General features: G+C 37.6%; 2 protein-coding genes across 3 annotated transcripts in view; both read right to left on the reverse strand.

Annotated features, from left to right (window-relative positions):
• Window positions 1-14817, reverse strand: part of mapk8ip2 (mitogen-activated protein kinase 8 interacting protein 2) — a 28704-nt gene extending 13887 nt beyond the window's left edge. For both annotated transcript variants that reach the window (XM_014469881.2, XM_005802021.3), the window contains exons 1-2: window positions 14327-14817; window positions 2526-2631 (exon numbers count right to left, since the gene is read on the reverse strand). In XM_014469881.2, the coding sequence (XP_014325367.1) occupies window positions 2526-2631; window positions 14327-14391 (171 nt within the window). In that variant the 5' untranslated portion in view covers window positions 14392-14817. The remainder of the gene's footprint in view (window positions 1-2525; window positions 2632-14326) is intronic.
• Window positions 14818-17956: 3139 nt separating this feature from the next.
• On the reverse strand, window positions 17957-20640 carry LOC102218189 (zona pellucida sperm-binding protein 3-like). Its single transcript, XM_005802022.3, has 8 exons — window positions 20154-20640; window positions 19925-20043; window positions 19650-19753; window positions 19095-19272; window positions 18865-18982; window positions 18697-18779; window positions 18208-18413; window positions 17957-18090 (listed from the first exon to the last, which is right to left on the reverse strand). The coding sequence occupies exons 1-8, from the start codon at window positions 20568-20570 to the stop codon at window positions 18029-18031; spliced, it is 1287 nt and encodes a 428-aa protein (XP_005802079.1). The 5' UTR covers window positions 20571-20640; the 3' UTR covers window positions 17957-18028.
• Window positions 20641-21999: the final 1359 nt, after the last annotated feature.

Consider the following 21999-nt stretch of genomic DNA (forward strand, 5'->3'; position numbering starts at 1 on the left):
CCATGTATGACATCACAAGATGAAAGTTTTTTTCTTAAATAATCTTTCCTCCTGTAGAGGGCTTCTACATAGCTCAGTTTTAAGTGAGCTTTCCAAATGTGTTTTGTTACAGGATTAAAGGGGAAGGAAGCAAAATATCTGCTGCAACACTTTGGCAGGAGCTTAAGCCTAAGACTCAATCCCTGAGCTGTATCCCCATTCCCAGTCAAGAAAAAGAGGAATAGGAGGAGAAAGAAGAAGAATGGAAGTTTTAAAAGAACAGGAGTGAAAAAAGGTGGCAGAGAAGGAGCAGGGAGTGTAAGCTCTGTCTCTAGGCAACGCTCTGTGAGGGGAGGAAGGAAAACACACTTGGGAGGGAGGGAAAGAAGGAGGTTGTCTCTGCATAGCAGCAAACTGCACTGGGTCATCCAGCCTCTGCTGCAGCCGTGGCTCAACGCCACCAGGATAAAACATTAACATCCTACAGGATGGACAGACAGAAGCAAACAGAACAGTTGAAACCAGATGACTTAATTACTTATAAGAAAGATGACCAGACTTGTAGGAAGAAACAGATCACGACTCAACCATTAAATCAAGCTTTATTGCATGGTTCTTTATGTACTGACAGTCGAGGATGAAAATTCATTTAGACGTGGATTTGGTGGGTGACAAAATTTCCTTTAATTAGGTCAAGAATGATGCGCAAAGTGGTCAAACACCTCATCCAAAGAAGATAGCTGCATAAACTTTAACCAAAGCTATTTAAATTTTGTTGCTTAAGTTAATTTTCATAAAATTTTAATTTAAATTCTGGATTATTGTCCAAATGACAAGTTAGTGGACTAAAAGTCACCAACACTTACTTTCCTATTTGCAATTGTTGTGCAACCGACACCAGGTAGAGTAGGTATCCTACGTTATAGCTAATCATTTTAAATTTCAGTGATATTGACAGTTTCTTTTAGTATCCGTTTGGTTTCTTTTTGTGTGCCTACTTAAATTTAGCTTCTCTTACCATATTTGTGCAGACAATTTTCAGTAAAACAGTTTTTTTATGCAGGTCTGGTATAAAATAAATTTTTGAGTCATAATTGTTCCCAACTACCTTCTGGTAACATGGAAAATTACTAAGATAAAAAGAAAGTTCCTGGTTGTCCACAGCTTGTTCAAAACTCTAAAACAAGACGACAAACTTGAAAAAAAAAAAAACAGTATACTTCAAAACTGTTTTAATATAACCTCATTATTTGCAAGCCATTCTCTGAAGTCAGCTCCTGGTTATTATTTGGACATTGATTGGTTAAGCCCCTGAATACAATTCTGATTTGATAAAACCTTACATATCAACATCCTTGCAAATTTATTAACTTATCTGCAAAATTAACTCAGCCTCACATTATAGGGAGAGCAAATCAAACATAATTTGATTATTTTCTTTTAATATTGTCTACTATTTCTAAGATGCTCAATTATTTTGCAGTTAGTAACTGTTAGGCTTTGCAAATTAAAGAGCAGTCAAAACTCTCCTAGAAGTTGTGGACCTACAAATTATTGTTTTTTCCATCTACAGTATAAGAGTTCGTTGATAGTTGCAAAAAGTCTTGTGTTCAATATTTAGGAGGTTTAAACCGGCTGGTTTAGACAAAATGTTAATTTAAAACAGCACACTTGGATCTCATTGAGCTACTAAAATTAATCCACCTTGAAGTCAAGTGCAAGGTGAGAAGAAGCTGGGGGTCCCTGCTTGGCTCCGGGCTTCGGAAAAAGGCCAGACCGTCAGCTGAAAAAGGGTGCAACGTTTGGATATGAGGGAGACTCCCTGATGGTCCTACTTGGAAAAGGTTCAACAGGCTCAGGAGCTCTGGGCCATTTGAACAGGGAACTGGTTTGGGTTGCCTTGCTGTGCAGCGAGGTTAGCTCCAGCTCCAGATCCCTGGTTTCAATCAGTCAAACTTTGACTGTGGATGTCTTTAATTTAATTTTAGTTTATAGACAGCTTATACCTGTACCCATAAAATTAGGGGAAAAAATCAGTTAGCGTAAATACAAGCCAAGCATTAGCAGACACGCAAGTCAGGATGAAACCTGCGTTCACCGCAGCAATGTTGCCAAAATCTAATTTATCTCCGACTTCTTGGCTTAGTGGGTAAACTACAAGAAGTCTTTCCTTGAATTAAACTGAAGTAAAGTGAATTTTGAGAGTCAAAGAAAGTTACTTACCACATTTTATTTAGAGATTGCATTGTTAAACAATGTTCTTCAATCCCTTATAGCCACTTCAGAAACAGTTTATCCTCAATGGGTACTTTGCCAATTATCTGTCAAGTGTAACTGAGTAATTATAGTTTTATTTAAGATTTGTGAGTCACTGCTCTTGTTCTTGGAGTCAAAAACTTACTCATGTAGAAGTGTTTTTTTGTTTGTTGTTTTTGTTTTGTTTTTGTTTTTTTTTTTTTTGCTTTGATGAAGGCCAAATATAAATACACACACAGACATTCCACAAAATGTGTAAAATATTAGAAAACCATAAAACAGAGTATCACCTTTTCATAAGGATCAGAATCATAGTTGAGTCCAATCCCACAGTCATCTGTGATTTCGGAGAGATCTTCATCATCAAACTCCTCTAGGCTGATGTCATGGGAAGGCCTAGAAACACACAAGGGGAGACAATATTTAAGAAACATTTGTGAAAATTGTTTCTGATTACAGCTAAATGGTTCTTTCTTTTAAGAAGAGTGTTCTGTTTGATTTGTCCCCTCCACACTCAATCCATGTTTCAGGTGAAACCTGCTCTCACTTATTGGCTTCCCAAGTCACATGTTCTAAATTTACACAGCACCCCCAATACACGCTCACATACAATAACTGTGCACTACATGATAGATCAATAGCAGTTTATTTCTTATTATTAACCTTTATTTAATCATTAAAACACCACTGAGATAAAAAAAACCCCTCCTGGCCAAGAACAGCAGCAGCACACAGAGTTTGTAACTGAGTACTAGTGAATTCTGCACATCTATTGGGTAAGAAATTGTTAGAAGTTCTATGTTAAAGTTTCTAAACTTTCTTTTATAAAACCATCGCTCCACAGCAGGGGAGTGACTACATCCCTGTAATGAGCCAAAGGAAGTTTGGTTGTGTAGGCTTTATTTCATCTATGCTTCATTACGTCCAGCAGCCTCCCCAAGTCTGCAGCAGCTGCCTTGCAATGAATTGAAGGAAATGCTGCAATGCAGCTTTTCTGCAAAGCAGAAGATTCTTTACATATTACCTATAGGTGTAAGATTAGATCTCCCTGTCAGATTGGTTTCCATGTCCGCACGACGTAACAGTGCTCAAAGAGGAAATGAAGATACACTGATTCATGTGAAGGTGAAACATTAAATTGAAAAAACAGGGGCAAAATAAAGATACTGATAGCAATCTACATTTTTCCATTTCAATTAATTTTGTTCAGGATGAATTAGGGAGACAGTCCAGGCTATGCTGCAGTTAACACAACATGCACTCACTGAGGAAACCAGAAGAGAGAATTGGGTGTTGAGTCAGTGAATTACATCTCATGGATCAGAAGGAACAAAATTGCTAAAAGAGAAAAAAAAATCAAAGTGCATCCCCTTCTGGTGGAAATGGGCATATATTAGATAATGAGTCTTTAAAGGTGTTGAAAAGTTACTGTTTCAAAGCCATATTAGTCAGTAATCAGAACTGTTGCTCCTAAAAGTCATTTGAATGAAAAAGTGAAAAAGAGTGTTGAGAGTTTTCTCCCACCTTTAGCTGCACAGTGTTGGTCAGCTTATTAAAGGAGACTACTAAGCTTTTATCTCTATCATAGACTCTATCAGAGAGAGTAAAATGCACTGAAAAAGGGAAATAATTTATTTTTTAATTTAAATAAAATTGTAAGAACTTTTAACATCTTACATCAAACTTACATTTGCTATGTTTTTTGTTTTTTTTACTCTGGTCACATTCAGTGCTGGCCAATGGCTGATGCACCAGTCAATCACCTACTGATCAAAATGGCAATCTTATCATGATCTGCTGTGACCGGTAATCGCCGGGTCAAATGCAGAAAAAATCTGTTTTTTTTTCCAGTTTATTACCTGGAAGAATAAACTGTTGAATAAGGTGTTTTGACGTTTCCATATCACAAACACATTAAAAACGTCATGTCTTTAATGCAGTTGGGATATGAGGCAAGTCAAAATACACTCCCTGTCACAAAATCTAAAGAATATATTTTATTTAAAGAACTATAGATGAAATGATTACTTTTATTTCTTTAATTAAAACAGATTTTTCTGTATATGTTATAGTCCTCACAAACATCATTTGAATCCACAACTACAACGTGTTCCAAATTATTATGCAAATTGGATTTAAGTATCATAAAGATTACATTTTTTGTTGTGCCATTACATTTATAGATGGTATTGTGTGTCAGGGCTCTTTGAATAATTTCAGAGAGCTGGGTTGATTAGTTTGTCTGGTGAGCTCAATTAAAGGAAATCTACTTAAGAAGGATGTTCCACATTATTAAGCAGGCCACAGGTTTCAAGCAATATGGGAAAGAAAAAGGATCTCTCTGCTGACTAAAATCATCAGGTAGTGTAGAACCGTATGGCATGGTATGAAAACATTAGATATTTTATGAAAACTGAAGTGTTATCGTACTGTGAAGAGATTTGTGGCTGATTAAAATGCCCTTACAAAGCAGCAAACAGGTATTTGAAGCTGCTGGTGCCTCTGGAACCTCAAGATGGAGGATCCTCCAGAGACTTGCGGTGAATGAACCTACTATTCGGCCCCTAACCAGAGCTCACAAGCAGAAACGGTCGCAGTGGGCCCAGCCATACATGAAGATTAATTTTCAAACAGACTTGTTCACTGATGACCTCTGTGCAACCCTGAATGGTCCAGATGGACGCAGTAGTGGATTGGTGGTGGATGGCCACCACATCCCAACATGACTGTGACGTCAGCAAGGAGGTGGTGGAGTCATGTTTGGGCCGAAATCATGGGGAGAGAATCATTGGTCGGCCCCTTCAGAGTCCCTGAAGGTGTAAAAATGACCTCAGCAAAGTATATGGACTTTCTGACTGATCACTTTCTTTCATGGTTCAAAAAGAAGAGCCGTACATTCAGTAGCAAAATCATCCTCATGCATGACAATGCACCATCTCATGCTGCAAGGAATACCCCTGTGTCATTGGCTGCTATGGGCATAAAAGGGGAGAAACTCATGGTGTGGTCACCATCCTCCTCTGACCTCAACCCTATTGAGAACCTTTGGAGTTTCCTCAAGCAGAAGATCTGAGGGTGGAATCCAGTTCATATCAAAACAGCAGCTCTGGGAAGGTATTCTGACATCCTGCAAAGAAATTCAAGCAGAAACTATCCACAAACTCACAAGTTCAATGGATGCAAGAATTGTGCAGGTGATATCAAAGAAGGGGTCCTATGTTAACATGTAACTCGGTCTGTTAAGATGTTTTTGATTTAAATAACTTTTGATTTTAGTACATGTGACCACTTAAGGCTGCACATTCACAGAATGACCGTTTGAAGTTCTTTATAATCCATAAAATGTTTAGAAAATCTGCTGTGCATAATAATTTGGAAAAGTGCATTTTGAGTTTTTTATTTTTGAAAAAAATGCTGTTCTCATGGGGAGCTTTTTCAGTAAAATTTGATTTATACTGTAATAGTTCATGACTTGAAAATTATACTGACCGTCATTTGCATTGACCATTTAGAAAAATCTGAGAAAATATCACTTGCATAATAATTTGGAACATGGTGTAAACAGTTGTGGCCTAGAAACACACAGAGGGAGACAATATTTAGGAAACATTTGTGAAAAATGTTTCTGATTACAGCTAAATGGTTCTTTCTTTTAAGAAGAGCTTTCTGTTTGATTTGTGCCCTCCACACTCAACCCATGTTTCAGGGTTTAGTGAAACCCTGAAACTCAACCCAAAGTATAGAAATGAGTATATAAACCAGACACAAAGATATGAAGAGCCCACAAATATGCAGTGAAACACTCGATCAGCAGAGTTCTATAGTGAGCGGGCAGAGATCCACCTTCCCACAGCACATCTCTTTGACGCAAAGTTCAGAAGAAATCAGCATATAGGTGAATTTTGCACAAATGTTGGAGTTACATTCAATAGAAAATTCTGCAAATGGGCGGAGCCAACTGTAGTCAGATTCTTATCCGAGGATTACAAACACAATAAAATTCAGCTGATCTTTTAATAGCAATTTGAGTCATCTACCAAAGGAAGACCAGGTGATGCATTGAGTCGTTGACTTTGCAGTGATCCTGAGCAGTCATGTTCTTACAAGTAGAAACCTGATGGTGATATTGAAGAACATTCAAAACGACAGTATGCTCTGTTGAGACCTACCAGAGCAATTTATCTATACTGTCCTAAGCAATATGATAAATTCAATGGTTGCCAAAATTTAGATCCAATGTTATCTGTAGCAATGTATTATTTTCCTCATAAGACAGGATGGTACTGCACTGCAAGAACATAGAGCCGTGTAACAAAGTGTGCGTGGTGCAGAGAAGTTGCAATTAAAGCAGGCGTAAAATTTGGTGGAGCAAATCTTCAAACTGACTGTGGTTCATTAGTGTCGCCAGCTATGCAGAAAAGTTGTCAAAACGCATGAATTGTTTTCACTATATTTCATGAAAGCAGGGTGTTGCTAAACACTCTTCAGGAAAGGTATGTTTATAATGGTTTTGAAAACCATATTCATCTTTCAGATTCATAGACAGAATCATATTTGGGAAACACAACAATCAACCTTTTAACATTGACAACTGTTTCTCATATCATTTCTCTCTTATGCTCTCTCTCTTTTCCTATCTTCTCTAATTTCTACCTCCTCCTTGTTTACAGGCACCATTTTGTTTTCTGTTTGTATTGTCACAGCAAAGCGTGGCCCCATTTTCCTTATATGGCAAAATCTTAGAAATCTGTGTCAGTAAATTTTGCAGACACAGAGCAATAACCAGACCAAAAGTTTCCCTTAAAATCCTCTCCAAAGAGATGTGGGAACTAGAGTATTTATCAGGAATGATGCAGTTCTAGTGCAGTGTTGACATTAGAGTAGGCAGCTTTACCCAGCAGTAAGTTTTAATTTAATTTGCCCTAATGTCTTTGTCTTTTTCTCCTTTTAAAGTGAAGCAAAAAATCTCCATCTGGCTGAATTAAGTCAGGCTGCATTAACACAACAGTTTAGAAGCAGATATGATTCACTGTCACTATTTACATTTTCATTATCTGCATCCTTTTCAACTACATTATATAATGCTCAGAGCCTCACAGGCTCCTTATTATAAAATATTGATGCATTTATCATTTACTTACAAATTCATGAAAACAATATTTTTAAGACAATGCATGTACAATGATTTGAGAGTGCAAAAAAATACACTAAACCATTTAGGGCTCACAGCATTTAGGCTTAAATGTATAATCTTTAGCCATGAAAAGTGATATTTTACAGCTGCAGTTGATGTATTGATGGCTCAGCAGGACCATCAGTTTGACTCGCTTCACAGGGCACCTTCACATAAATATTTCTGTTTTTCCCTTTTCTTCTTGTCAGTTAACGCATCACAGCAAAGTGCTACGGTGGCCAGGATGTCTCGGAGTGGAGTTATACAGTAACCTCTTCAAGTACTGACACCCCTCTGGAAGATGTGTGCTAAAGGCTTAGAATAAATAGTCTTAGGGGAGAGTAGAAACCCCAACATGCTCCTCTTTGCTGACGGTCTCTAACAAGGCGCTAAGGTTATTGTTTGACATCCACTGCCTTCCTCCTCACTGAGTAGTGGCAAAATAAACTCTATTTAAACTCTTGTGACATAGTTCCATTCGCTTAATTTATTTAATTATACATTGGACTGGATGTGGAAAATGTTTGTGAGTAGGTCTTTAATTTGTATCCATTTCCCACCTTCATAAAGATCAGAGAGACAAGAATTGCACACTATTGTGAAGAGCAGCTAGAGAAATTGTATTTTGCCACCTTATGTATGTAATCCAGGGAAAACCATCAAGTAAAAATCACATATTTTAGACAAATTGTAAGAGTTTCAAATAATTGGTACACTGGTGATTTTGCATAAAAAAAACTGTAAAGGCTATCAAGATAAAGGTGGTGAAGGTTTCTAACTTGCTATGGCAATAAAAGATGCATTTATCTAAAAAAAAAAAACCTACCTGCTTCTAATATTTGTAAAACCAAGATCTACATGCTTATTTAAATATATATATAAAAAGTGCCAAGATAACATAAACTCAAATCAGCTGGATGGTGTTTTCTTTAAACAAGTTCAGTAATGTGTATCAAGTTTTAATATTTCAATATCTTGCCAAAAAAAGAACAAATTGTATTTTTATTAAGTTTTTGTTTGTTTATTTGATTAATCTAATAGTTCCTAGAAGGAAAGTGGAGCTTCCCAACATTAAATCCGACAAGTCAGAGTATTACAACAACAACAACAAAAAAATTGAATCTCTCAGAAAAAAAAGCCCAGCAACCAGTCAGTTTCTCAGTGCAGTTCTGGAAGCGTTAGAAGAGCGATCAATAATGGCTAATGCAGCAATCATCAGTCTTACAATCCTCACTCTTCACACTTATAATTTCCACACCCTTTATCCCAGTAAAGAATTATAATGAATAACTACCAATGAAACATCACATACAGTATAGATGATTGACAAAAATATATGAAGAATAGCAATATATCTGATAACAGTATCAAAGTAAAAACAAACAGAGACTACAGTCTTTGTTTTAATTAAGCTCCCCTTCAACCACAAGACCCTCTTCACTATGACATCATCTTCAAAGGCCACAGATATTCGATGTGGTTACCTCTGAGTCATTAACAAGATCATTTTCCCTGACTTTTAAGCGACTGTCTGTTTCTGGTAAGGACACGCGTACACACACACCCCAGCACGCGCGCGCGCGCACACACACACACATCACTGTTGAATGAGTCATAGCTTCATCCTGACAAAGAGCTCTCAGTTGTCTGTGTTTGAGCCAAATGTGAAAATCACAACATGTTGAGCTAAAGATGATGATGATGATGCACACATTTCCAGGATACAGATGATACCGTGTGGATTTATCTGGATTTGGATTAAAGGAATCATGAAATGTGATGTAAACGCTGCAGTTACAAGGGATCCACTCGGTGTCGTCATCCACAAGTAAAATAAATCATGGACAAATTAACAGTCCTTATTGAACTGTTCTTTGACAGGGGAAATAAAGAGACAGGGAGAGAAATGGGAAACACAAAAACACTTAAAATGGGATGCAGAGTCAGTGGAGGGTTGGCACTGGAGCGCATTAGGCTAAAATGAATCTGTATTTGAGTTAAGCTTCTTACTCCATAGTAACCATACCCACCAGTATTCCCAACCCCCTTCTCAGCTTCCGCCAGCTGCCTTCAAAGAGTTGGAAAGCAAAAGTAGAGCATCAGTTAATAAACATGAGGTTCACACTGAACGGGGTTAGAGTAAAAGAAATCAGGACGCAGTTTGTGGAAATACTACACATTTCCCAGTACTGCTCCACCATAATTTATTGAGACTCAGAACAACCTGTGAGTTTTAAGTTTAAAATTACTGGATAGCTGATATTTAAGAATGATGTAAAGTTTACTAAATACACTGCAGAATTAATATGACTTGAAATTATGACTCAGATAAAAAAAGAAAAAACTTTGTGACATTTTGATGGCTACTGGAGTCACGCAGCTGCATTTCCTTGCAGTAGTATACTATAAAAACAATGACAGAAAAATATTTTAAATCACAAAACTTCCCAAACGTGAAATGTGAATTGCAGTTTTTCTCCTTTCAAAACTATAAAAGAAGTAAAGGGCGGACAGGGGAAACGAGCAGCACCTTACGTAGTTTTTAAGGCTGTTTTTGAACCTCACTCAATCGGATCTGATTGAAATATACAACTGGCTATCTAAATTAACATCTAATAAAAACAAGGATAACTAGTTACGTTCTCAATGCTGCTTCAACTAATCTACCCAAACCAGCAACACACCTTTTTCCTCATGGTAAGGCATGGAACTGGCCCCTAGGATTGGTGTCATGCTAAGGGCTTTATTAAAGAAAAGCAGGGGACATTTTAAAACAAACATTAAAAGCAATTTTCTTTACAAACATGTCTACAAAATAAAGAGTTACCGCAACTGAGAGCACTACAAACTCCTTTTTGCTGTGAGCAGAAAGTATACATTTTCTCATCAGCACAGGGTGGGATCTCTTTCTTATACATAATTTCCACAAAAAAAAACTTGATACATGACCTGAACTCATCTATTAAGGTTTAAACTTCCAACACACAAAGTGGTTTCCCTCCGTGCAGAAGAAATTACAGTTTGTCATAAATTTCTGCTGCTCAGAAAAAAGATGGCCCCTTTAAAGGATTATGTTGCCGACTGGGAACAGAGTCAGGGTTATGTAAGGCAGATTACCACACCACCAACACCTCTGATGAAAACAGGAAAACAAACACTAAAATAAAATTTTACAGATTGGGAATCCAACTGGCTGAATAAATACATATGAAAAGGCCTGGGCCAGTTTGAGATTCTCATGAAATTATGACCTTGGGCTCAGATAAAACAGTTTCATTTTTCTTATTTTGATTTTGCTACATTGACTTGCCAATTGCAGTTTTACAACAGCATTGCCTTAGAGTGATGGGTGACACCTGGGCTGCACAATATTAGAAAATTATCTAATGGCAATGTCCTTGCTAAATATTGCTATGACGATATCAGCTGTGATAAATTCCTAGTTTCCTCGTGTTTCCTTTTCTCTTTGTGAACTGCAGCAAGTTGAGCGCTATCATCGGTCAGGTGTGAGCGTCTACAGAGGTAACACACGATTCATCCAGGAGAATATCTTATTGGCATGCAAAATGTGACATTTGATATGTACTGTATATATGCATGTCAAAAAGTCATATGCGATATTAATATAGTATATGCACTGATATTGATATATCGGCAAGATCGTGGAAATAAAGGTGCCAGTTCTTTAGTTATCACTCCAAGACTGTGCATTTTTCACAACATGGAATATATCCAAATAGTTAAACTTGTCTTTGTTGTAAGCACATATAACAACTTTCTTTCAGCCAGCTGACAAGCAGTGCAAGACAAAAGGTGGTGGAAGGGGATTGGTAGACAGTGAGCAAAACGTTTCTCTGGCATCTCAGCAAAAGCACTTTAAACCTTAGAAATAATAAGGTTTAAAATGTCTTTAAACCTTAATGAAGGTGTAGCATAGCAGTTTTGATTTTGTAACTTTTTAAAATCTTGCCATATGGGTTGAGTATTAAATGAGAAAACCTTTACATTTATCTGGATTCTGCCACATCCAGAATGCACAGGTTGAAAGTATACAATAACTTATTGATACAGTAGCTATGTGATACACTTCTTGCTCTGGCTTTCTGCCAAAGCTGCAAATCTAAAATATTGATCCCAACAATTTGATTTGAACTTTAAGGTCAGCGGGCGACATGTGAGAAAAAAGTCAGTCACATTGATTTTACATGATCCATCTTTGAGACTGAGCTAATCCCACATGAGTACATGGCCTGGATTGAATACCCAGCAGGAATGGCTGGCTAATGTGATTGCTGTAGACCCATGGGCCATGTGGGAGCAGGGATGGTCAATGAGATCCTGAGGCAGTTTATGTATCAGTGACTCTCCTATCCTGACAAATACGTGCAATCATACTTTTTCCCCTAATTTACTATTACGTGCAGCACTTTCTGCAGTCAAGTCTCTGCAACCCATATTGCATATGAACAGTGAAAGTCTTCTAAATTAGAGATATGGCACACCACCCAGGGTGCCATCCTATCAGTTGCCATCATAAGAACTCATTCTTGTCTCAATGATTAAGCCATACAAGTCTAAGTACACACCTCAAGCAATGAAGCTGAGAATGGCTCTTTCATAAATCACTGGAGACTAATATATCAGTCACAATTTCTTATTTAACTCTATATTTAAGGACAATTTCACTTTTTTAAAGGAATTATGGACTGTCTTTCATTGTTTCTAATCCAAAGAAATCATGACCTGGATTGTTCTACATTGATTTGAAATTTATTAAAGTGTACATTTTGAGATTTATAAAACAAAATGTTTATTCCACACTGTTTCACATAAAGATGGATAAACCTTAACTTCAAATGCATTCTTATTTTTACTATGGTTACATTTTCAAAATTTTGAAAAGATCTACACTTGATTAGCCTGGTAAAAACCAACCCCTTGTTCCACGCTACTTGCTTCGTACAGAGGGTCTGGGATCTCGGCTATTGAGAAACTATTTTTCTTGGAGGCGTGGACGTTTTAAATGTTACCCAATCGCTGACTTTAGTCCGTGACGTTTGTAATGCGGTAACTCGACGCTATGAAGCTGACTGGAAATTGCCTGTACCGTAAACAACCATCCTCTACTGCAAAGAGAGAAGTGCCAGTACAAATGAGGTGGCTGTTAATGTTGAATCAATATTTGGAAGCATGGTCAAAAAGGACTGAATGGCTACGTTCACTTCCCCCACTGCTGTAGCTAAAACAGACTACAATTCTAAAACAGAAAATCAACGTGATCATTCACAACTTCTCCTGTTCACTGATTGTCCTGGAAGAAATTCTACCGTGGGAATCCAAGTAAATAGGAGAAAGTCCAGACTGTCTGTGAAGCAAGATTTTGATCAAGCGGAATTGCACAGGAAGGCAATGGCTAAGCTAACACTTGACCTATAACAATAATTTCCACTGTTACACAAATTTCATGAGAAGATACCCAACTTTATGAGCAACATAGTATTTAAGAATGCAAAATCAGAGGTACTGTAAATTGTTAAACTTAATTTTGGTCAAGCTTTTGCTAACTCTCAAATAAGTCCTGTAAACATTTGAATGTATTGTGAAGTTAAAAGGTTGACTTTAGTAGAATGCATAATTTCACATAGATATAAGAAACTCTTAGTTTAAATAAGCTGAGGGCTTCTTGAGGTCAAAAATTTTAAAATTGTGTGAAGGTATTTTGAAGTAATGTGAAACGGTATTATGTGACAGTGTGGATCAGCCAGCTTGCCACAATTCATTCTGACACCAGCAGCAGGAGATGGAGAAGGTGAAGAAAGTTTTCATTTTCTGAAACACCATTTTAATTTGTAACTAAAATCAGTTCTAAGGTGTTTAAGGTGAAAAAGTAGACCTCAAAGCTTCATCGGTGTAGTCATTCAAGAAGGACCCTACTTTGACATGTGCTCTGGCCTTTTCAAAGCAGTGGAGCTTCCAGGCCCACAACCTATTTTTTGTCATTTACATAGTAAAAGCAACATTTTAAAAGGCTTCTGACACAATGCGTTTCCATATTGTTTTTAAGTATAAAGAGAAAAGAGAATAAATTACATTTTACAGCATAGTTTTGTTTGTTGGTCTGTGTCTGTTTATTTTATTTTTGTATTATGGCCATTATGAACTTTTCAGATCAAGACAGACTTAGAAATGTAAACTAGTTAAAGCCTAACTAAATTGTACTGCTCAGAAATTTGTTTCGGTTGTGTGGGGAATAAAAGAAAGAAAATCTGATATGGACGACCTCACCCATGCTCCCATTCATCCGATCAACAACATGGACAGCGTAGATCTGTGTCTTTTCAACATAAACAAAACGCTGTAGTTGTTTTATTGAAACTGCTGCAAGTTATCCTCTCTCATCCTACTCCCTGTTGTGCTGAGGCAAGATCAAATAAAACCTTGCAGAATGCACTTAAAACAGCATCATCATCAGAGTGACTTCCGTACATCATTGTTCAGCATCATGCCCTTGCTAGGGTTGGACTCAACAGGGCGTGGGCCTCACACAGAGGATGCGCAAACGGGTGACTGTCGCGACAGTTTAGAATCTAACATTTGCAATAGGTTTTGTTTTGTGCTTTGTGTTACACTTTAGGTTTGATAATAAAACGTGTCAATGAAGTAAATATTGGAAAGTATTCATGAAGTCATTCAGTGCTGCTAGGGAAGCAGCATCAGGGGGCTGAAACACTAGCAGGCCTATACACAGCAGGTTATTCCAAATATCTATAACCGATCCAAAAATGCGTGTTTTGCTACAGTCATTTGCATAAAAGTGACATTCTTGTACACTGTCTTGTGTTTCGTTATTTTTTTCCCCCTCCTTTTATCACCCTGTCACATCATCGCTCCACTGTCACTCCCGGTGAAAGCTCTTACCTGCAGCCAGGCGGAGAGAGGGAATGGAAAGTGGATAGAGAAAACATCTCAGCCCTGTCCGCCATCTTCTACTACAAATGACTCAGAGAGACTGCAGAAAATCACCGAGCGCAGCGGCAGTCCATGAACAATCACAGGGCAGAGTTGGGACGCAGAAAACCTGGACGACGGGGTCTTTCTCCGCGGCCCCGCAAATGCCCGCCTGCCCGCAAGCCTTCACAATCAGACAAGCCTGCTCAGCACCATCAAATCTGCAGTGAAGCATCCACGCACAATTGGGACCAGAGAGGAGCCAAAAAAACAAACAGTGGGTCCTAAGAGGTACCGTGCAACGCCGCGGATTTTCCCGTGTTTCCCCGAAATGTCCACGGGAGGCATGAAGCGCGCAGCTGGTTTGACCGCAGTCCTCGATTTGCTCGCCAAATGTCTGCTGCCGTGATGCTGCCTGTGACACCCAGCAGCAGCAAGGGGGGCAGCAGTGCGGAGACAGGCAGAGGCGGAGGGAGGGAAGAGGAGGAGGAGGAGGTGCAGAGGAGCAGAGACAATTTAACGTCAGTTTCGCTGCTGCGTGAGCAGGGCGTCCCAGAAGGGGGTTAGGCTTTGAGCCCAAACTGTGCTACAGAAAACAATCTAAGCTGAGATTTTTTTTTTCTTTTTCTTCTTCTTTTTTAGCATGACGAACGTTGAAAGTGACATTTCCTGATTAAGAAAGGCGATTAGGTCTAGAGACGGTGGTGTTAAGCACAACCGATTTTCTTTTTGAGTACTCAAGACAGCATCTTTCACATGCTGTTAACCACAAGCATAATATGGTAGCACACTGCAAAAGCTAAATACCGCATCTTGCAATGGTAACAACTCTCTAACTTTTCCACAGTTTGACTCTCAAGATATTTTAGGTGCCAGAAAAAGACAAATGGTGCATAATTTTTATTCATTTATTTTACAAGGTATCAAAAGTGGTGTGAGTTAGTGGCCTTTACTGTGATACCCTTGAGTGGACCTCAGGACAACTATGTATACATTGTGTTCCTATAATATTACTAATTTATAAAATTCTGGAGATTTTGTTTAGCAAAGCAGTTATAAAGAGATAGAACGACCTATTGTACTTTTTATAAAGTAAATAAAAATGTTAGTTTTCAAAATACGAACCAGAATAAGGCACTAAAGCATTTAACTTTTCGAGAAAAATCTAAATAAATAAGCTGCAAATGAATGTTTTGTTTATTAATAAATAAATGATAATTTTAAATAAATGTTTATTTATCAATACATTTATTAAGAATTTAATAAATTAATTGAATTAACTCAATTAATGTATTAATTGAATAATCAAATAAGCCTTTTTTGTTGCTTGCTGTTCATTGCAAGTGGTGCTGAACCTCACAAAACAATATAATACACATTTTCTGCCACACGAGGTCAGTAAACATCTATTCGCCCGTTCAATGCGCTCGCGAGTGTCATTCAACAGAGAGAACCTAAACTCAAAATTGAAATAAAAAATTATAGTTTTTCTGTTTTACTTTTTTGATAATGAACATGAATTTCCCCTGTGGCTAATGAATATCTATCTATCTATCTATCTATCTATCTATCTATCTATCTATCTATCTATCTATCTATCTATCTATCTATCTATCTATCTATCTATCTATCTATCTATCTATCTATCTATCTATCTATCTATCTATCTATCTATCTATCTATCTATCTATCTATCTATCTATCTATCTATCTATCTATCTATCTATCTATCTATCTATCTATCTATCTAGATCTGTAGCTTGTCAAAACTATTGTGACGGCACTTGGAGAAAAGTAGTACTTGGAGGTGAAAGCTCAAATCTTAAAGTGTTTGTGAATCTATTTATTATTCCATTAGTTATTCAGTTAGGTTTTTAATGGGCAGAATGTCACTCTTCAATTTTGTTCCTTGTTTATTTTTATTGAACATTAGGTTTTCTGTTTTGAAGGAAAAAATTAAATGAAACAAGCATCTTAGACAGTTGCGATTTTTATTTTCGTGAAATGGAGAAAGTCACAGATTACGTGCTGGACACATTGGGTCCACACACATGGACCCAATTGGACTCAATAGCATTGCATAGAAGTTAATTTAAAGTAAATATATTTTTTAGTAAGTTGTTGAAATTTTAGGTTGATATAAGAGACTGAGTGGGATGTTGTTACACGTTCAAGAACAGCTGACATGAGGCAAGAGCATAAGATAGATAACAAATTTTGCTGAGCGATTGTCTCAAAAATGATTGCGATAAACGATAATATTGTTTGAAGACCATTTTTAACTGATGTAATGGTAATGACATAATAATGCAAGCAATATCCTGCAAAAATAGATACACTTTATTTTCAAAAGAACACTAAACACTGGAACTGGTAAACTAAATAAACAAAACAACCAAAAACAAAAATAAAATTGAATCTCAGTCTCCATTAACAAAAAATACACTTGAACAAAAACTAAACAACATAAAATCAAAGTGGAAATAAAAAATACATTCAACCAACAGAGTACAGATTATGAAGTCTTGCTATCTTGCCCTTCAATAATCATTAAATGTAGATAGAGAAGACGGGCATATCCGGCTACTTGATCCAATAGTTCATTCCTCCCTTAACCTCCTGAGACCCTGCATCCTCATATGAGGACATTACATTTTTGTAAACACAGATGTAAATAATAACATTGATTGAATGGTCTTATCGTCACACAGATAGACCCAATGTCCTCGTCTGAGGACATTGGGTTTTGAGAAAACCACTTATTGTAGAAAGCTGAAATTTCATTTTTAGGCCAATTGGGTCCTTATGATCCCAAATGACAAGGAGAAATGTATATGCAAAAACAGACCCATTGTCCTCATATGAGGGCATTGGTTTTGACATAGTTCAAGAGCACATAGAAAGCTAAAATTTAATTTCAACTAAAATTAGGTCATACTAATCCCAAATAGTAAGGAGACATAAAAAATGCACATCAAACAAAAGCCCGGGTCTCAGGAGGTTAAGCCCAGTTCACACTACACAATCTTTTTTTTTTTTTGCCGATTTCCCTCTTACAACAATCTTAGAACTTCCAATGTTCTAAGATTGTCGCTTGCCATAATCGTAACCCATCCTGTAGTGTGTGGTGTGTTCCGACTGATTGGGTCCAGTCGGTAGAACGTCGTGTTTGTTTACATTAATTCATGTATGATGTAGTGGGCTTTTACGGGATTTTCTGTCTGAAATCTGAATGCGGTGAGAGAGAGCATGTGGTGTGTTGCTCTTGCCGTGTGGCTGGACAACCCGATCAAATCGCTATGCCTACGATTTTTTGTCGGTTAATGTGTGGTCTCTCAGGTTTTGAAAATGGGCCGACGATCGGTCGACAATTCTAAAATCGTGTAGTGTGAACTGTGCATTACACTAAGGAAATTAGGAAGGGAGGAGTTAGTGGAGAGCACCGGAGTTGCTATCCGGTGCCTTTTTTCATCCAGTGTCAGCGATAGAAAGAAAAAAAGGCAGGAAGAAATGATAAATCCGATTAATTAAAATGAGGTCGATAACTTTAATTTATCTTGTGATTAATTGATTTACTGTTTATCGCAACAGGCCTATAGAGATATGAACCAATGATACTGTTTATTGTGGTGTTCATGGCTACAGAGGCAAATCATGCGACACTTCTGGTTTTCAGAGTTTCTTCTCCATGATGGGGATGGGACCCAGAGTGACATCGCCTTCCCATTCCAAAACTGAACGAAAAAAGAAAAAAAGCCATTAGGTATGTAGAAATTATGATTGATCTATTACTGTAATGTTTGTTTAGACAAAATCATATCATTCATAAAAAAGTGTTCTAAAGCACATACGTTCAGGTTTGGTCACATCACGAGCTTTCCTTGAAAATGGGGGATAATAAGGGACTATTGGATCACCAGGAGTTTGTTGTCCTCCTCCACCATCACTACTAATGTCGAGGGGGTTAACGAATGTAATTCTTGGAGCAATATACGACTCCACATCACCAGACTCACAAGAAGCACAAGCTGGATCAACTCCACTAGCCTCTCTCCATCTGGGGACAGAAATGTCAGCGACTGCAGATTAGTGGAAAGAGGAATTGCCTTCCAATTGAAAAGTTGAAGGTTTGATTCCAGCTTCTTCCTCTGATATGCTGATGTGCCTCTGGGGAAGGCACTTAACACTAAGCTGTCTAATGTGCTTGTGAATGAATGCATGAGCATTGGTGAGTGCAAATGAGCAAATTTACTCTAGTGTAAAATGGTAAGAGTGGTCAAAAGGAATAGAAAATCACTATGTTACTTTAGTCCATTTACTAAGTGTGCAAGCATACTCACCCGCCAATGTAGGTGCAAGCTCTGTGCTGACCGTCTATGGGATGGGCAGTAGATGTTGCCTTCATGTGGCAGGTAATGTAGATCTGTTAAAGCAAAGGAGGACTAGGGTTAATATGATATGGTACAATATAAAAATATCTAATTTGTCTTGGTCGGAGTGATGCATACCAATCCACTATCAGGATTCTGGAACCTGAAGGCCTCCAACTGGAACTGAAGTTTATTCTCTTCAGTGCGAGCCATGAACCTTGAGTCACAGACTGTGATCCTGGCATCAACCAAACACCTGCATTCACGCAAAATAAAGCAAATGAGGATGTAACAAATTTGTTTTCTGTGTTACATTTATCTTTACTACTCTTGTGAACAAGTTCTCATAACTGTAAGTAATAATTTACCCAAAGTTATCAAGGAAAGCATAATTGGGGCTGGAAGTTGCATCAGGTGAGAGGGTAGCCACACATCTGTCCACGTAAACACGCAGGGGTACATGGAAGTACTGCTTGACGGTAACCTCTATACGGATCAGGTCTCCAAGGAAATACTGGTAGCTTGGCCTTTCACTGAGCCAGTCATCTGTGCAATGATTAGCAATGATAGTATTTTTTAAATCAACTGAAATAGATTTGTTCTCGGATATCACAGATTAATGAGAACAAAATCTGTGATCAACTTAAATGCATTTGAAGTCATGCAGTGTAGCCTAGCAACAACTTAGTAGACATTTGGCAGCAGAAACCAGCCAAATTGATGTGCATTTGTTCTGGAGACAGCATTTATGGAAACTATTGGCTAACAGTTCATTTTTTTAAGGAAGAGATGGTTCTTACAGATGCTGTGACCTCACATCAACAAGTTCTACAATTTCTCCAATTTTATACATAAATTATCTTTGTATTTTGTTTCGTAATTTGCACAGCTAAAGTAGTTGTGTTAATTTTTGTCAAGCTCACCAGTCATAAGTTTCATAGTGAAATACAGGAACTCCTCAGCCATCTTAACTGCAGAGAAAGGGACCCACAGGGGTTCAAGAGGAAGGCTACTCACATTGTGCTTCCTGAAGGGGAAAATAATTTAATTAAAATGTAGAATTCAACTATTATTCTCAGACCAATGTGTCCCATCAAAAATTATAATGGGGATTAAGCCTTTAGTAAGTTCTGAGTTTTCTTTAGAGGTTGTATGCTACATCTAGAGTTGCCAAACTCTTTGACTTTGCTCTACCCACCTTGGGTAGTGGCATTCCACAATCACAGGAGCTTGGGTGGTTCTTACTATTGGAGTAAAACCCAAATTTGAAGGGCTATAGTTGAGAAAGTAGGTGTAGACGAGGGCATCATCTGTCGTCTAGATAAGACATGCCTTAAAACAATTAGCAATCAAACAGAACATATCTTCCAAAATTCTAATAAACATCTATGATAGTTTTTTTCCCAGAAAAAAAATCTGTTTCTTACAGTTAGCTGGCTTCCACATTTATGCAGTTCAACTTCATAAATCAGCACTTGAGCAACAGGGTCTTCTCCAGTAGGTGGACAGTTACCCAAGATGAGGTCGTTTGGATTGATGGGCTGCCCGATGCCAAACAAGTCCTTCTTGGCCTCCACGTGAGCTATGGCTTCTCTGCACTCAACAGCAACGGTTGCAGCAGGAACCGTTGCTGGATATCTCTGCTCAAATGGCACATTCGGCTTGGGGTCAGGCTGGGGATCATCAGGGTATTTCCAGGTGAGCTCTTTGTCAAATGTCTGCAATTGCTGTTGAAATTGCTGAGATGGTTGTTTTTGAGGTAATAGTTTACCAGGTCTTGCATCACAGAAGCTGCCAAAAGAGACCAGCACCACAACACAAACGGCAATTAATTTCATGATCATGGCTTCACAACAAGTGATCTGAGGAGTTCTCCAGATGTTGTAGAGAATATGGAATTGTGCACCTGCTTTTATAATAGAATGAATCTGTTTACTTGTATTACAATCCCGCCTCCTAACCTGCCCCCATCACATGTCCCTGCCTCAGCTTAGCTGCAGAGATGGATCTTGAGCACTTAAATAATGCCGGCTCCACCTCAAAAAATACGACAGCCCCTGAAACTGACAGTAGATTAGGCAAGCGTTATGGCAATAAAATAAATACACTGAGAGTAAGGTCTTTATTATTTTTATGAAGCACATTCTCTTGGATTGAACAACAAACATGAAAACATTGGCAAACTGAAATTATTGACCATGTCAGAAAAAGTCAGCGTGACCCAGCGTTAGGTATTCCTGCCCTGAGCAAACAGACCAAAGTGCATTGCCAAATCAAATTTTGTTAAAGGGAATCAATAACCCCCAAATCATGATCAGTGTCAAAAAGTGTTGCTTCCACCTGTAAAGTACTGGAGCTACCATAAGCCGTTGGTTGTGTAAAAAAACAACAAAAAGGCCATTGGGGAATTAAGGAAAGAGTAGAGAAAATAACAAAAGCTGACATTTTTCTTTACCTATTTATTGTGATATTTATTGTTCTGTATGTACAGTATGTCTTTATTATTAAAATAATAATTAAGAACAATAAAAACAAGTAAGGCCAGCTACAAATACTCAGTTTTAGTAACAAACTAATTCATCATATTACCAAGTATTGTAACACAACAATATATGTCTCTTTTCTCTCTCTCGCGCTCTCTTACACACGCCCACACACACACACACACACACACACACACACTCCTATCTATCTGTCTGCCTGTCTGTCTGTTTCTGGAAAAAATTAAGAGACCACTTAAAATGATCAATTCTCTGATTTTACTTTTTATACAGTATGTATATGTTTGAGTAAAATGAACATTGTTTGTTTATTCTATGAACTACTGACAACATGCCAAAATCCCAAGCAAAAATTTTGTATTTATTAGCAGAAACTGAGAAATGGTCAAAATAACAAAACAGATTCAGTGCTTTAAGACCTCAAACAATGCAAAGAAAACAAGTTCATATTCATTTAGAAACAACAATACAACACCCATCAAATAAAGTGTTACCAAAAGGTAATATATTGAAAGCACAATGTAATTTGTTTCACCTGGAAAGAGTGTTGTAATGGATCCTTCTGTGTTCTGGTAGCCTGATGTGTTTGCAGTACCGTAGTGTGTATGAAGCATGTAATGTACAAAGTGGCAAAGCAGAATAATAAAAGACATTAAGTAACTAAAAAGTGTACTTCATTAGCAATTATAGTAGACCAAAAGTGTAATTGTAGCATACTGTAATCACACTACTCATATATAAAATATGTAATGCCAATATACTTAAAATACAT

This window comes from Xiphophorus maculatus, chromosome 2 (genome assembly GCF_002775205.1).
Source record: "Xiphophorus maculatus strain JP 163 A chromosome 2, X_maculatus-5.0-male, whole genome shotgun sequence".
Classification (NCBI taxonomy): Eukaryota; Metazoa; Chordata; class Actinopteri; order Cyprinodontiformes; family Poeciliidae; genus Xiphophorus; species Xiphophorus maculatus.